At 55.8% G+C, this 15,497-nt stretch overlaps 7 protein-coding genes across 16 annotated transcripts in view; 5 read left to right on the top strand and 2 right to left on the bottom strand.

Moving 5' to 3' along the window:
* The first annotated feature begins 17 nt into the window (after nt 1-17).
* H310_03597 (hypothetical protein) lies at nt 18-1,126 on the top strand. The gene has a single exon (XM_008867528.1). The coding sequence runs from the start codon at nt 704-706 to the stop codon at nt 1,007-1,009; it is 306 nt and encodes a 101-aa protein (XP_008865750.1). The 5' UTR covers nt 18-703; the 3' UTR covers nt 1,010-1,126.
* A 677-nt stretch (nt 1,127-1,803) lies between these two features.
* On the top strand, nt 1,804-2,737 carry H310_03596 (hypothetical protein). The gene is made up of 3 exons (XM_008867527.1): nt 1,804-2,344; nt 2,389-2,499; nt 2,548-2,737. The coding sequence occupies exons 1-3, from the start codon at nt 1,815-1,817 to the stop codon at nt 2,681-2,683; spliced, it is 777 nt and encodes a 258-aa protein (XP_008865749.1). The 5' UTR covers nt 1,804-1,814; the 3' UTR covers nt 2,684-2,737.
* A 5-nt stretch (nt 2,738-2,742) lies between these two features.
* H310_03595 (hypothetical protein) lies at nt 2,743-5,217 on the bottom strand (the record flags this gene model as incomplete). The annotated part of the gene is made up of 14 exons (XM_008867526.1): nt 2,743-2,820; nt 2,907-3,030; nt 3,083-3,173; nt 3,246-3,378; nt 3,432-3,482; nt 3,535-3,608; nt 3,655-3,862; nt 3,924-4,130; nt 4,182-4,313; nt 4,362-4,467; nt 4,528-4,596; nt 4,645-4,722; nt 4,777-5,025; nt 5,069-5,217. The coding sequence occupies 14 exons, from the start codon at nt 5,215-5,217 to the stop codon at nt 2,743-2,745; spliced, it is 1,749 nt and encodes a 582-aa protein (XP_008865748.1).
* A 923-nt stretch (nt 5,218-6,140) lies between these two features.
* Nucleotides 6,141-10,075, top strand: H310_03594 (hypothetical protein). 3 transcript variants are annotated; one of them, XM_008867523.1, is made up of 15 exons: nt 6,141-6,700; nt 6,756-6,961; nt 7,025-7,103; nt 7,165-7,279; nt 7,336-7,398; nt 7,451-7,516; nt 7,569-7,593; nt 7,650-7,898; nt 7,953-8,043; nt 8,097-8,199; nt 8,268-8,426; nt 8,479-8,511; nt 8,559-8,631; nt 8,701-8,911; nt 8,960-10,075. In XM_008867523.1, exons 1-15 carry the CDS (start codon nt 6,150-6,152, stop codon nt 9,435-9,437), a joined length of 2,502 nt encoding a protein of 833 aa, XP_008865745.1. In that variant the 5' UTR covers nt 6,141-6,149; the 3' UTR covers nt 9,438-10,075. The 3 variants fall into 3 exon arrangements, with proteins under 3 accessions (XP_008865745.1, XP_008865746.1, XP_008865747.1); XM_008867524.1 differs by having other exon boundaries at nt 8,701-10,075; XM_008867525.1 differs by having other exon boundaries at nt 8,479-8,631.
* Nucleotides 8,939-10,811, bottom strand: H310_03593 (hypothetical protein). The gene is made up of 4 exons (XM_008867522.1): nt 10,709-10,811; nt 10,080-10,650; nt 9,882-10,028; nt 8,939-9,833 (listed from the first exon to the last, which is right to left on the bottom strand). The coding sequence occupies exons 1-4, from the start codon at nt 10,729-10,731 to the stop codon at nt 9,639-9,641; spliced, it is 936 nt and encodes a 311-aa protein (XP_008865744.1). The 5' UTR covers nt 10,732-10,811; the 3' UTR covers nt 8,939-9,638.
* A 236-nt stretch (nt 10,812-11,047) lies between these two features.
* H310_03592 (hypothetical protein) lies at nt 11,048-13,075 on the top strand. Of its 8 annotated transcripts, XM_008867514.1 has the most exons (10): nt 11,048-11,384; nt 11,451-11,577; nt 11,633-11,782; nt 11,844-11,996; nt 12,036-12,127; nt 12,185-12,358; nt 12,408-12,557; nt 12,604-12,690; nt 12,739-12,828; nt 12,872-13,071. In XM_008867514.1, the coding sequence occupies exons 1-10, from the start codon at nt 11,061-11,063 to the stop codon at nt 13,025-13,027; spliced, it is 1,503 nt and encodes a 500-aa protein (XP_008865736.1). In that variant the 5' UTR covers nt 11,048-11,060; the 3' UTR covers nt 13,028-13,071. The 8 variants fall into 8 exon arrangements, with proteins under 8 accessions (XP_008865736.1, XP_008865740.1, XP_008865742.1 ...); XM_008867518.1 differs by having other exon boundaries at nt 12,604-12,828; nt 12,872-13,075; XM_008867520.1 differs by having other exon boundaries at nt 12,408-12,690.
* A 1,362-nt stretch (nt 13,076-14,437) lies between these two features.
* Nucleotides 14,438-15,497, top strand: part of H310_03591 (hypothetical protein) — a gene marked incomplete at both ends in the record, with an annotated part of 2,851 nt that continues 1,791 nt past the window's right edge. Inside the window, one exon of the mRNA XM_008867513.1 lies at nt 14,438-15,485. Coding sequence (XP_008865735.1) covers nt 14,438-15,485 — 1,048 coding nt within the window. The remainder of the gene's footprint in view (nt 15,486-15,497) is intronic.

Genomic DNA, 15,497 nt, shown 5'->3' with positions numbered 1-15,497 from the left:
TGGTGGGCGTCTCAGTGGTAGGAGCTTCGGTGGTAGGGGCTTCAGTGGTGGGGGCTTCAGTGGTGGGGGCTTCGGTGGTCGGCTCAGGGGTGTCAGCGACACTCGTGGTGGTGGGAGCTGACGTTTCATCAACATCGGGCTCGCCGGTGGTGGGTTCAGGAGTGGAGGCTCCAGTTGGGACTGTCACGGCCGGAGTAGGAGCAGGTGGGGTGGTCATGTTGTCACTGGTTGGGTAAGGGGTGGCAGCTTCGATGACGGGCGTCACCGTGGACGCAGCGGCTTCAGTTGTGGTAGGTGCAGAAGTGTCAGGGTATGCAGTCGTTGGCTCGGGGGTGTCGTCGTCAAAGTCAGGCTCTCCGGCCGTGGGAGATGGAGTGGGAACGACAGTGGGAACGGTCACGGCTGGAGTAGGTGCAGGTAGTGTGGTTGCCGGAAGGTCCTCAATTTCGACCGCGTTTTCGGGCGAGATACTGAACGATTCAGCGTACCCGACGACGCTCGTGACGACTTGGCCGTGCTTAAGGTATTTTTGAGTCCACCCACCGCCAGCGACACCTTCAATACGCAACGTGCCGTTGTTCGTGCAAGCTTGCGTGGTGTCCTTGAGCTCGGCCAGTACCTTGAAAGCGTTTTCGACCTTGTCTTCGTAGAGACCACCGTGGAGGTGTTTTCCAGAGTGGATAGAGCCCGCCACTTGGACTTGATGGTGTTCAATGTCCACGGACGCCAGCGCCCCACCCGAATATTTGTCCTTGCCGCGGCTGAGCGGGACGTAGAAGCCACCGCCACCGGCAATCGCTTCCACGAGCACAGTGTGCCCACACAATACCTTAAACTCAGCGTGTGCGCCACCGTCCAAGAAAAGGTACTCACGCTTGTCGACGCAGTCGTCAGAAGGACGCCATTGGAGTGGCGAGACTTGCTTGATGTCCTTGTTGGCATCGTCAGGATGCTCGATGAACGATTGCAGGACCTTGAACGCCGATTGCACAGACAGGTCTCCGCATGACTCGCTCCATTCGGCGCCTTCCGTGTGAAGGGTGAAGGACGAGTCGATCGAGAAGTTGACGTCCGTCGAATCCGAGATCCACTGCGCCAAGCTCGTCACGAACTCGTCCGTGTCGTCGTTCAACTTGGAGATGTAGTCCTCCGACGATCCTTTCGACGTCCACCGCGTTGCGTCTGCCGCTTCGGCCACCGCCAGCGCCGCCACAAGCAACGTCGTCACGGCCTTCATGCTCGTAAATCAGAAATGGCCAAAAGGCTGCCCGACGTGGTCAGCTCCCGCTCGCTTGAAAATTGTATGGCGCGTTTCCGCGAGGACATTCTCTTCAATTTTAGGCATTTGAACGAGGACTGTGGCCTAATTTAGACCTGAAACAAGGCGACGTAGCTTCCGCCAACAAAATGTACTGGTACTTTTGAACATAGAACGAATATGGTGCCAAAGACGTACGCCGACTGAACGCCGCATGAAGATTAGCACGTGGCTGCGGCGTGAGCCTTGCAAGCTTGTCACTGCACGCTTTGGGTGTTAGGCATTCATACGGTGCTGCGCCGGTCCAAAGCCATCCATGTTACAGTTGTTGAGGCAGCTGGTTGTCATCGGTGTAGGTGAATGAATTCAATTTTCGTCGCTTCACGTGGTATGTTGCTGCTGTTTACTCAAATCAAGTATAAAAGTGATGGACTACTTCACAGTGATTCAAGCCAACCTGACAATTTCGCTTGATTTTGTCCAATTTATTGGATAAAAGGTTGACAAAATACGTTGTATTTGGACCAATCCAATCACGCGAATCCATTCAATCACGATGGCAAGTCGCCGCTTCGACGACGACGGCAATTTCGTCGAGCCGCCGATCGGAGAGGAAGCTTTGACGGCGCAAGACTTGCGTGAGCCATATGAGATCGCCCGAACGCCCACGTTAGAGATGCTTCTTAGTATTCCTATCGACTTTATCGTTCGACAAATTCACCTACGCGCGGAGGCCGAGCTCCTCGTGAGGATAGGAGACCTGGGCGCAGAGCTTGACAACCTGCTAGAGTCAACCCTGGAGCAAGCCAGCGACTACGCACGGTGCCACTCCATCTTGAAAGCGGTGGTCCAGTCGTGTGTGTCGAATTCGCTGTACGTCACAGAGTCTGTGACTCGGCACAGTGCAGTCAAAGGAATCGAAACAACCAACTTAACGTTGCTCCATGGGCGCATCAATGCCGCTCTGGAGCAACTCGCTGCGGACCAAGTGGCATTGCAACGATATGTGGACATGAATCGAATGTTTGTGCTGGAGCTTGAAGCGCTGGGCGAAGCGTCGGCGCTAGTCAAGGCGAAGTCGCGCATGTACGTATCCCGTTTCAACTTCCATGCTGAAGATAACGGCGCAGACTGCAAGTGGAAACCATTCTTATCGAGCGCATCGAGTCAATTCTCACGACCAACATGCCACTCTCGATGTGGAACCCGACCGAGATGTGGCCCGATTCTGTCTACTTCCGGTACGTATCCGTCCCATCATCCCACAGCTCATGAGGCGGCGGTTCTAGCGACTCCCAAGCCACGCATATCTCTGAGACCGAGCACAAGCCCGTCGAGTCATCGTCTTCGTCGTCATCGCTCTTTGCCGCCACGAGGCAACGGGGCGACTCGACCTGCTTTGACGACAACCCAATCGTCCACTAGGTTCAAGCACCTGCATTGCATTGAATCAAACTATTCGACCGATCTTGGTGTGGCAACTATTATGCGGTTGGACACGGCGAGTGCTTCTTGCCCAGCTGCGCTTGCATGTACAACAGCATGTTCTTGCGCTCTTCCGACTACGTCAACGAAGCGTGACATGCCGTCCACCATAACGATTCGTCAACGGGACAAGGCGGTGGTTCAATCGGTCGCTCTCTCGTACCTTTTTGGCCTCTGTGGTTTGCCACAGCTTTTGCTTGTGCTCGGTGCATGTCGTCGTCGCCACGTTCAGCTGCTCCTGCAATGCCCAGCACTGGCGCTGCCACGTTTCCGTCTCGTCGATTTGGCTGGGCGGGTTGTGTCAGGTGTTGAATCGGCGCGGGGGCGCCACAGACGTACATTTCCAAGAGTCGGCGCATCTCGAGGGCGGCCTGCTGGGAGCTCGCCATCTCGACCTTGGAGTGCGTGTTGGTGTGCACGTAGTCGTCGACTAGTCGAAACGAACGAAACGAGTGATGCACACGCTGCGCGACGGCAAACGAGACAGGGGACGGCGAATTACATGTCTTCTTGAGCACGTCTAACTCGTCTTGCACTCGTTTCTGGCCATTCCTTGCCATGTTGATTTCTTCCTGGTGGGATGATGCGTGCACGGTCATCGCCTGGACCGACTCGCGCAGTCGTGCCAGCGCTTTCTACCCCACGAAACAACGACAAGTCGTGCGCAAGTCTGCAGAGACATACGTACACTTTTGTCCTCGACTTCTGTGCGCAGCTGCGCTTGGCTCTCAAGGGCGACCTGCAAAAACCACACGGGTCAGCAGAGGGCCTCTATCGTTCCCAACACGAACGGTCAAGTCTGCCTTGAGCTCCATCAGCAGCGCATGCGACGCCTCGAGCGACGTCGCACTGTGCTCGGATCGTCCTGGTCAACCCGTTAACGACACGGGAATTGCCAAAGGAAGTCCCACCGATGTGGATCTCCAATGTATGCAAGTCCTGCGCCAGGATAGACCCGCCGACCACATCGTACAGCTGAAGGAGCCCTTCGGGGGTGATGCCCACTTGCATTCCGCTGCCCCCTTCGTTGAATCGAACGGGACGAGCAGACAGTTTGCACGATACGAGCAGGTGGTCAAACGACTCGGATGTGTACTTGGTGCGATGGCCGAGTGCGGCCTACATGCCCAAGGAAAACGTGGCGTCAGCGCCAGAGGTCGAAACGAAGGAGGGTACTTACCTTGAGTTTGTTCATCTCGTCCATGGACAAAACCCCGTCTCCATCCAAGTCAAACTGGTGATGCATGGCCTTGACCGCTAGAAGCGTCGACGATGGAGTTTGTTCTGGCGTATGGGGTGGCAGCTGGGGACCGCGGTGGCCCCTCGCCCACTCGACGAGGCGAAAGATTTCGTGCTGTAGTAGATGCAGACTCTGCTCTTGCTCCTTCTACTCCAGGTCAGGGTTAGCGGTTCGACGGGCGGGTGGGAGACGCCATACGAGCTTCATGTCGGTCGTGTGCAGGGCTATTCCCTGCGAGTACACCGTTGCTTCCAAGTCCTGCTGCTTCTCGACCATCGACTCGTTCGTGCTGTAGAGCTCGTCCAGCGGGGTAAAGTTGCGGCATCCTTTCTAGAATCGGACCTCGATCACACACTTGTTGAATGCTACGAGATGCACCCAGCAGAACGCCGCGAGGTCCTTCGAGCCGCATTCCCGACACCCCAGCGCATGCGGCGCGGGCGGCGCAAACTTGAACTGTTCGCGGACGCTGAGCTTGGATTGACTGGGACACCATTCCATAAGATTCGCACGATTGTCGACACGGACGGTAGAATCACGTTACAGGTTGACAATGTCGTTGTGGGTGTTTTCCCACAACGTGGCTGCGTCAAGCTCTGGCTCGGATGGACACCTGGCGCAGCATCTGAACGTCTGGTGTGATGGAGAGCGCGCTGCGTACCATGACGCGAGCGACGGCGACCTCGGATGATGGGAACTTCGACGGCGATGAGGCGATTTCGAAGTCGACGATCGACGGCTTTGGAGCCGTATGAGAACGCAAGGGAAGGAGCACCATCGAGGACGAACGAACCTCGGGGACGACGGCGCAGGAGTGGACTTGGAAGGAGATGGCGGTGGGGAGTACGTTTGATTGTACAAGTCGATGAGGTGGGTGCTGCACCGACGAAGTGGGGACCGAGGGGACCGCTGAGGTGCTGCAACGATCGACGCTGCAGCCGCCGCAGACGCATCCAAATCTTCTTTTTTGGCACGTTGAAGCACCAGCGTCAGCGTACTCACAGGTTCCACCGCGGAACGGAGCTCCTTCGTTGTGGGTTTCCTACGTCCACAGCGCATGACATGACAAGCCCGACAAAGCGAACCGTACTTCTTCGTGCGAAACTTCGGTACTGGTGGCTTCCGTGTCGTGATCGAGGTGCAACTGCTCCGCGACCCATGTAAACTCTCGCGCACCGATCCCGCCGCCGCCCGTGGCATTATTGCTGAGGTGACGGTTCGAATTGCCAAACATGAAACGCCCATCGAACGTTGCGTCGGCGCATCCTCGCGCGACCTCCACGATGAAGGCGTATCGTAAGGGAATTTCGCAATTTCGTGCACATGAAGACAACCTGCGTCATGCATGACCGGAGTTGTCCGCAACGAGCTGCATACCCATGCTTGACCTTTGCCCCCCAACCATCATCGATCAGTCCTCGAACGCGCTCTACACCGCTCATTTGATGGCTGCGATTCGAGGCCATTCGTCAGCCCAACTGTGTGGCTGGTTTCGAGCATCTTCCATCGGTACCAACCCGTGCACTCTACAGGCTGCAGTTCGCTTAAACAACCATGTCGTGCGGGCGCAATGGGGATATAATTGTCGCGGAGAGAATGCGTCACTTCCACTGGACTCTAAACTTGTATAAGTGAATGCGAACTCGCATGACGACGCTACACCACGACAGCATTCAACGTTGGCGCCATGACAACTCGACATAAGCGCCGATTGTAGTCGGACCACCTCGTCCATGGTTTCAACCAGATATTCAATCTTACCGCGATCTTGTTTGCTCGAATTCCTCGCAGCCAGCAATTGCGCCACTGGACAGCCTTAGTTCGGAGTGGATGCTCGCTTGCGATCTACAAAACCAGACCCTTCGCTCCTCATCATTTCCATGAACCATCGCCTCTGTAGCGTGAAGGACTACCAAGCGTAATGTATCGCCTTGCCCCACGGCGACGTCAACCAGCTAGTCCCAGAGACTCGCTTGCAGTCGACGAAGGCTTACCCAAACTAGGCTTTGGCGCGGCGATGACAAAGGCATTGGCGCGACGTGGTCGAATTCCTCGCGGCCCGCCGCTTTCATGCTAGAGTTGAGATCAACCAATTATCCGGAACATCATGGACATTATCCGGAAACCCGTGTTGATGGTTTATTCAAAAAGAAATCCAACAGCGCCATGGACGACTGGAGCGATGGAATCAGCAGCGAGATCGCGGCGCTAGCAGAAGGACACTCGCTCGAGGACGATTCGTTGCAGAAACGGACAGCCGAAACGTGGGCACAAGACCAAGCCAAGCGAAAACGTGCCAAGAGCGCGCTCGACCACGCGGCTCATCCAAATTCATTTGCTTCTTTAGCGAATCAGTTGACTTCAATGCACAACGACGATGGCGGCGACACGACAGACAACATCAAGCGGGACGCAATGGACGTCGCTTCTACGATTGTCATTCCTGTGCCAAAACGCCCACACGCGCGGAAGAGCAGCATTGACATGCAGATCATCTACCGGGAGGAGCAAGATACGATTGACCTCCTGGGAGAGACAGAAGACGTCGAGTTCGCGTCGCAGGTGGCCAATTCTGCGCACAACTTGACCGAGACTCAACCTGAGTCAGTGTCGGCCGTGTACAAGCGGATCAAGTTGCATCCTCACGTCGTTGCGAACCTCTCGCCCAAGTTTCTCGCCAGATTGGTGCAGTTCAAAGTGGACGAATTTGAAATCGGGTACGCATTCAGGTCGAAGATAAGACAACTTTTCATCATGAGCCCGACGACATAGTCCTATGTGCCCGTCTGTGACCCTCCGTCGGGAAACCTTCGCTCTCGCGGCCAAGGACTGTCGCGAGGCCACGATGTTTGCGTTCAAGAAGATGAGCAAGGAGCATCTCTCGTTCGAGCTACAGCAGGAGCCAGGTGGGCGGTACCAGGTCTACGCAGTCGACAAGCACACGTCAAATGGCACCAAAGTTGAAGGGGAAGCCATCCGTACGTCATGTCAATTTCATTCGTGCCCAGCTTGCTCATGCCACGTTGTGGCGGAACATGTAGCTCGCGGGGGCAAAGTTCTGCTGCAGCACAATCAATCTGTGGCGATCTTGAGTTCGGGAGCTGGCACGATTCTCCTCGGGTGCGTACATGTGGTGGTGTCCTTTCACCTCTGCCCACGTCCTCCTGCATTCAATCAACAGATACATCGTCGAGGATCCCCACGTGCTCATGGCGCAGCACATTGCGCCCAAGGGCCACGCGCACGCCAGCGCAGTTCAAGCGCTGCCGACCGTCCATTTACAGGAGAACGTCCTTGTGCGACTTGCAGGCAGCTCTAGCCGTTCAAGCGTAACGGGAATATATGGCGGTAGGGCGTTCTGTTCGCGGCCCCGCTGGTCGGAAAAGACCACCAAGGCAACTGCCATCCACTGGACGTACGGCCGCCCGATGATTCCAACGCTCCATGCTGATGCACGAATGAGGTAGGAACTGGATTTGGCCAAGGAGTACAACAACCTCAAGGACGCGCTCATTGATGCGTCCAAGCGGATGGTACTGTCGCGGACCGACCTATATTCCGTTTTGTAAATGATCTCTCTCGTAGAAATTGAAGCCGTCGGACCCATCCGGTAGGGGATGCCCGTCGTGTTTCGCTCTTGACAAGTCGACGATATGTGCATGGCAGTGACGGAAGTATCGCGGGAAGTGACGCTGTCGGTGCATTTTGCCACATCCGACAGCCTCCGGTCGCTCATGACGCTCGGATGCCGCGCGCTTCACTTTTCCGGCCACGGCAGCCCCCAGCATTTGTACTTTGAAGATGGGCTCGGAACGGTGCACCCGATTCCGATCAACGATCTCAAAAACTTGTGCATCTCCAAGAACTCGCCGCTCCGCCTCGTCGTTGTTCAGGCATGCTACTCGCACAACGTCGGTGCGTTCACTCGTTGCAACGTCTTTCAAGTCACGTGGGCGTTGTCATGGGTAGCGACGGCATTCTTGTCGTGCGGCATTCCCCACGTGATCGCGATCAAGTTTGACCAAAAGATCGAGGACATTGCGTCCTCTGTGTTTACCAAGTGCGTGCAACAACGTGGACATGGAGTGGACATGAACGGGATGGGCCTTCTAGAGCGTTTTACACGGCGTTGGCGACAGGACACGCCGTAAACGAGAGCTTCTACATCGGACAGGAAGCTGTTCGGTCGAGCCCTCGCCTGGCGCAGGCGGCAGAGGTTGGCGCCCCACGCAACTCGCCTACAAACCACCCATGTGACGCTTCCTTTGCGCTGCAACTGCCTAGGCGGCGTGCAAGTTTGTGCTCCTTCCAGACGGCGCCGACCACTCGGAAGTTATATTCCCGACGCTCGACGTCAAAACGAGTGCTGCTCCCACGATGGTGCCAAATCCGACGCGGTTTCCCGTGCTATGGGGCAGCACCAAGCTGCCCGCGGCGTGCCCGGTACGCACGACCAACCCCTCGTGCCTGTCCACATAGTTGACGGAATCAATAGCACTTTTGCCATCGCACGATCGAGCAGTACCATGTACGGTGCCGCGCTGAAATTGCACCGATGTCAAAGTCCATGTGTAGGTAATCCATGAGCTCGTCAAGGAGCAGCCCAGCGTTAGCCGGTACGTGTGGATTTCTGGGCCTGAAGGAGTTGGTACGTCTTTTCGAGATGCGCCACAGCACCGTCCCATGCGTTTTGAATGGCGTGTGTTTGCCCGAGTAGGCAAGACGCAGCTCGCATATGCGTGCTGTCGATACATGCATCCACGACGATATTTTGCGGGAGGGATTCGGTTCATTTCTGTCCATCAGCTCGTGTCGACGAAATCGTCGATGGCCACTCGTCAAGCGGTGGCCCCCGACGCGATTCAGCATGTCTTGACCAATTTGCGAGTCCAAATCGATGCGTTTGTCCGGGAAACGGAAACGGGGCCGTACGAGTCTCGTCCATGTGTGTGCACGTGATCTTTCCTGGCATGTAGGAGTCAAGTGACGGGGGGAACGCTCAAGCGAATGCTTGTGGTGCTGGACGAGTGCGACGCGGTCATTTCGACGGACGCGGACCAGCGCAGCTTTGCCAGCGTCGTGCACAACGTCTTGACCAACCACTTTGCGCTCAAGTTGATCCTCACCGCGCGCACCAACATCGTGTCGGATCGGCTGCAAACTCACGGTGGGAGTCCATATCGCCTTGGCTGTTTGACCGCAAACAAGTCGGCCGACCTCTTGCGACGCCACATCACACGCAAGCTCAGTCTGAATGAAGTCCAGTTGTCGCCGCTGGCCGGGACGATGCAGCACCCAAACCCGATGGAGAACCTCACGCGAGTTGTCGCGGCCCATCCCCTCATCGAGCGAACGCAAGGCTTGCCGAAAGCAATCGTCCAGCTCGCATCGCGCATCAATGCGGCGTCGTTGACTCTCGATCAGCTCGCGGCGCAGTTCTCGACGAGTTTGTGAGCGGCGCTTGTCCATACTCGTCCAACTTCTCAAGCGTTGTCGAGCATCGTGAACAACGCACGGACTCGCCACGAATGCGCATGGACGTGAGAGGCCGATGATTGTGCCGAGAATAACTTAATTCGACTAACTTTCGACTGGTCCCTTGTGGAGGAAGGAATCGACCGTCGATGGGCTTCGATGGGTTGTGGCTGACTATGGTCAAGCTCGGGTCGTGGCATCGTTTGGCGCGCCTTGGATGGATCGGGCGGCTGGGGTCTCGGTCGACTTTGGCAACGACTGGAGGAACTCGACCAGACACTCGGCCACTTCCCAGTGCCGCTCTTGATGAACGATGTGGCCAGCATCGTCGACGACCTTGACCCGCAAGTGGGGCTTGATCTTTGCTTTCACGACCTGCGTGATAAGCACACGAGTGAGTTTATGTGGAAGAGCATGGAGTACCTCGAGGCACGATATATCGAGAATCTTGTCATGGTTCCCCCACACCACCAGGCATGGCCGGTGGATCTTGTCCAAGCAATCGTCCAGCACAGACGCGTCCAAGAGGATGTCCCGCATGAGCTTCTCCAGCGCGTCGCGGCGTTTTTCCTGGGTCATTTAGTTGAGCAAGTGCTGACCCCACGTTCCTCTGTCACGTACAACTTCGCGGACAATGAAGTGGACGATAAATCGAGGAATGTACCGCTGGCGGAAGGCCATGTATTCCTGCAAGCGGGTGAAGTCCTCGGGCTTTTCAACGCGCATGTGGTTTTCACCCGTTTCCTCGTACACCTTGAAGATGGGACTTTTGGTCGGCATCGTGATCCCCGCGGGACAAATGAGCGTCACGCTCGCGATCATGTCGGAGTGCCTTGCGGCAAACACGCCACTGATCATTCCGCCCATGCTGCACCCGACCAAGTGGATCTTGCGTGATGGAGGTAGAACCCGATCGAGGAATGCGAAGAGCCGGTCGGCCTGCTCGTCGGCGCGGTAGCTTTCCAAGTCGGACGAAGTGTTCCCGTGGCCTGGCAAGTCTGGCATAATCACACGATAATCGTTGAAAAGCGGACGGATGCACCGAAGCATGGACTCTTTCACGCTCGAGAATCCATGCAGAACCACGACGATCTCGTCTGTCGGCCGATGCGAGTCCAAGTACGACCATGTCAGGCCGCCCACCGTAACCTCTTCGAGGGAGAGGCTGTAATACCACCGTGCCAGTGCAAGCCTACGAACTGTTGAGATACCCCACCCATCTTCATCATCTAATAGATCTGGGCGCGTACAACGAGTCCACTACCACGCGCATCGCTCTCCGCCGTGCTGTTGCCGAAGAAACGCGGTGAACAGGCGCTGGCTTTGATTGTGCTCATTCAGGCAGGGTTCGACTAAAATCGACGAAATCTTAATGAGAAGAGATGTATCTTTCTCGACAAATCGGGGTGATTTTACACCAAAAATCCAAAGCTCTATTCAAAATGCTCCAGAGTATCTCGATAATTGTCAAGGTTTTTCGGATGAATCCCCGTCAAAACATCGAGGAAGCGATATGAAATTACAGAAATTTCTAGTGCTCACAGCAAAAATACACAATATTTTCGTGAAATTTGTGAACGTATCTTCCTTGGAGAACTGAGAATGTGGTCGCATCCACTTGTCGAGACCGGCAACACGGCGGGATGCCGTGCGGCGCATTCGTGCGATTACATTGAAAGAGAGGAAGCGCTGTACTTGTTTGGAGGGTGGAGTGGCAAGACAGCGCTCAATGACGTGTGGCGCTTCGACTTGACCACGCTCGAGTGGACGCTGGTGCATGCAGAAGGCAAAGTCCCTCGGCCACGCAACAACCACGCGTCCGCCGTTGTGGACAGAAAGATTTACATCCATGGGGGGCACGACGGAACGACGTGGCTATCGGACTTTTTTGTCTTTGACACAGAAACGTCGACGTGGGCCGAAGTGGTACGTGTTCTGCACCAAACAAATTTGCATTGTCAACGCTCGGTAAACTCATGCGCTTGTGTGCAGACCACTTCCGGCGTCGGACCAAGTGCGCGGGCATGCCACACGATGTCGAAAGTAGGCGGGAAGCTGTTTGTGTTTGGCGGATTCGATGGTGTGCATTGCTTTAATGACGTCGACATTCTCGACTTGGGTACATGTTGTCCCCGCCGACCTTCTCCGACGCTTGCTCATGGGGAATGACCCAGACACATTCACTTGGATTCATCCAACTGTGCATGGGTATCATCCCGCCCCGCGGAATGCCCACACCATGTCCATCGTCGGTGCGTCGCTCTTTATGTTTGGCGGCCACTCGGGAGCCAAGCATCTCCGCGACCTGTACGAATTCCACACAGGTGCATCTGTCATGCCTTGTCGCATCGATCTGTCAACTTCTTCTTTCCCCATGCGCAATAGAAACCCTTACTTGGACGCACTTGGCAAGTGTCGACGGCTTGTTTCCGCCGGGGCTACGCGGCCACACCGCGAACGTGAAGCAGCCCAAGATTTACTATTTCGGTGGGTACGATGGCCGGGGTCGGTCAAACGAGCTCTACATCCTCAACACACGTACGTGGCTGGATTCGCCGTGAACGTCATGCTGTGCAGAGGACATGCGATGGGAACGACCGCCGGAATCGCTCAGCGCAGGTGCACCGTCGGGGCGGCAGCGACACAGTGCGTGCTTGGTCCGATCCAAGGTACTCATGTGTTGCCGCATCGGGGGCACAGCTCGATTGTCAGCATCTGCGACGTAGATGTATATAATCGGCGGGTTTGATGGGTTCAAGTGGCTTGAAGACACGCATGTGCTGGACATTTGCCGCATTGACGAGCAAGCGATTAAACTCGAGACCCAGCGCGGGATGGTGGGGCACTATCGAGAGCTACTGTTTCAGCAGGACGCCACGTACAGCGATATCACGTTTTTGGTACACGATGAGGTCGTGGTCGAAGAGTCACAGGTTGGGCGGGATGCAGGTGCAGGGGAAGCCCATCGTCGCCCACAAAGCGATCGTGGCCGCGCAGTCGACGCATTTTCAGCGAATGTTCTCGAGCGGGATGCGGGAGTCTCACCAGTCGACGATCGTGATCACGGAGTGGACCCATCAAGCTTTTTTGCACATGCTGGTCCGTTGCTGAAGGTGCATGGCACAAATCACGAATTGCGACGCAGGAATTTTTGTACACGGGATATGTGGAGAATTTGACGGTGGACTCCGCGCTCGAATTGCTCGGGATCGCAGACCACTACGGCTTGGAGGTAGCATTGTCGTTGAGCACTGGCAATATGAAACATGGCGTCGACTAGCGCCTGGCGTCGCTGTGCGACAACTTTCTGGCCCACAAGATGGATACTGAGACAGTGTGTCATGTGTTGATAGCAGCGACCCATTTCCAAGTGAGTGTGTCCATTCTACGACAGGGTTTCACCGGTTTTCCAGGCCAACTCTCTCAAGGCCAACTGCATGCGATACCTGCAAGTGCATTTTCACCGTGTTGTGTCCACCAAGGGCTTTGAAGAGCTCGGCGAGTTCCCGTCGTTGCTGCTCGAAGTCACCCGGGCGTCGATGCTGTTGAAACACAAACCACAGATGTAAGAATTCCACGGTAACATGAACGAGTGGACGACGCACACTTCTGCCCCATCGAACGAGTTGCGCCGACGGTGCCGCTGCTCGCGCTGTCTGCATGGTCGCGAGCCACCCAGATGCTGCAGCAAAGAGGATGGAGTTATAGCTGCGGTGAATTTTTCATGGCAATCCTCGCACTCTACCTTCGACACCCGTCGCTCCCCCACACGCTTTCGCCGCGAAGAAGAACCCTTTGCCTTGACGCTGCTTTCACACAATCGTAAACTATCGTGTACAGCGCGTCGGCTCGGTACGAACGAAATCCATGGATTGCGAGCTACGTGACATATGACATACAGCGGGTGGGATGCATAGTGTGGGTGGCACATAGCACTCAGCAGCACACGCTAGCAGACAGTCCACTCTTGTCCACTTTGGTACCACCATTCACTCGTCCGTTCACCGTGGGCGTTGCGCGTCTGAGGCGTCGGTACCCACAAATGCGCAACGTGCACCGCGCAGCCACCGCGACGGCGCCGAGACTCAGATTTTCGCGGATGATATAATCGCCATTGTATTAATATCTGGCGCACGATTACAAGTCATTCAAAATAGCGTCCCCGAATTGAGTTATGTGGTGAGTACTTCCCCAGTGCCATAGTTTGAAAGAATGCATCCATGATATAATGAACAGCGTCGAAGAGGTGCGATATTCAAACGACAATTTTGAACGGGACAAGTATGCGCATCAGATGCTGCTGCGCGCGATATTTCGAAGGGCGACTCTGATTATCCGGATGCGCCTTTCCGCGCATGTGATTGGGCCAACGGATGGACCGCTGTACAAGCCGCTCATTTGGTACATGCGAACACATGCACCTCCCGCGGACGCCCCAGCGATGGATGTTCATGGTTGCTGCGGCCATGATCACGAGTTGTGTTGTTTTCCAAATAATCTACAGCTCCTATGCTTTAAAAGCACTCGACGTGGCCAGCCCGAGGCGTGAGGTATCGTTTGTTCGTGCCGTCGTGGTATACGTGCCCCCTGATCGAGGCAGCGACGCCTTGCACGAGTTTCAGTGGCTGCACGCAAGTTGGAAGGATATGATTCAGCATCAACCCTCGACGTGGCGCACGGACCTTGTTGTATTCACCACCGGCGACACCGTAGACGCAGACCTTCTCCCCAAGGAATTGAAGTGCTCGGCATCCCTTGACTCCCCACCACGTGCTAATCGTGTCGACATGAATCAGTGCACCGTCGTGTTTTCTATTCCTACAAGCGATGCCGCCGTCGTTTCTCAACTTGACGTGTTTGCCGCTGCCCAATTGCTCGACGCAGTCTCGATCGCCGACCTTTCCATCTATGATTGGACTCTCGTCACTCACGCAAGCGCAATCATCGCCACCGCCTTTGCCAGCTGGAAACCTTCCAAGATGACAGTCGGCAGTGGTGTGATGACCGAGCCGTTGCCCCAGCAAGTTCTCAACGAGATGGCGGCACTGACCAAGGAGCTTGGATTCACAACAGCCCACCCCACGAAGCACACGTTTGGGTCGTCCTGGTATGGGCCGACAGAAGATATTCAAACTTGCGGGAAGGTTGCGCTAGGCGTGATGCAGCATGTGATGACGGGAAAACGAATCGGTTCAGCTAAAAAATTTTACGATGCCTCGTCGTTTCTGCCAGAGATAGCCTCGACCGTGGCGTTGCCGAAATGCACGCAGCTCGTTGGTGGCGTCGACTTCCAGCCATCGATGCTCGACGCGCCCGCTTTCACACTGGATTCCGCGTCCGGCCATGCCATCTTGCTGCCGCCGACGGAACTTGCAGCCGTTGTCTACGAGCCGTCCAACTCTTCCATTCCCATGGACTCAACGTTAGGGTTTGCGCTCGGTATTGCCCGAAGAGCCATGGCTCCGTCGCAGGTGTTTCAGAACGAATTGACGACAGGCGTCAACCAGTCGTTTGTTCGCGCGATTGTTGTGTACTTTCCGTTTGTGTCGTACCACACAGGCCAAGCTGAGCTCCGATGGCTCCACCGAAGCTGGCACCAAATGCTCCGCCATCAACCTCTCCAGTGGCGCACCGACTTAATTGTGTTTTCAGACCATTCGTCGCCTTTGTTTGACCAGTTGTTGTGCAACTCGTCTTTTCGCCAGTCCGTTGACGAGCCCGACCGCTGCATCGTCATTGATTCGTACCGCCCTCCAGCCCATCACTCGAGCAACGTCGGCATCCTGGATGTCCTAGCCATGAAGCATCCTGCCTTGTCCTCATATGACTGGATCTTGCGCTCCGACGTGGGTGCCATTATCACGCCCCGGTTTGCCACGTGGAGACCAACCGCGTTTAGCGTGAGCAGCCCCAATGAACCGTATTGTGTGCCCAACACCCCCATCTGTCCACGATTAAAGCGCATTGCCAAGGACATGGCGCTGACGGCGCCTGTGAAGCGGGAGGCGTTCGGATCAACGTGGTTCGGTCCGTTGGAGG

Source organism: Aphanomyces invadans (genome assembly GCF_000520115.1).
Source record: "Aphanomyces invadans strain NJM9701 unplaced genomic scaffold supercont1.5, whole genome shotgun sequence".
Classification (NCBI taxonomy): Eukaryota; Oomycota; class Saprolegniomycetes; order Saprolegniales; family Verrucalvaceae; genus Aphanomyces; species Aphanomyces invadans.
The sequence above is the reverse complement of the archived record's forward strand: the minus strand, read 5'-3'. Positions and strand labels throughout refer to the sequence as shown.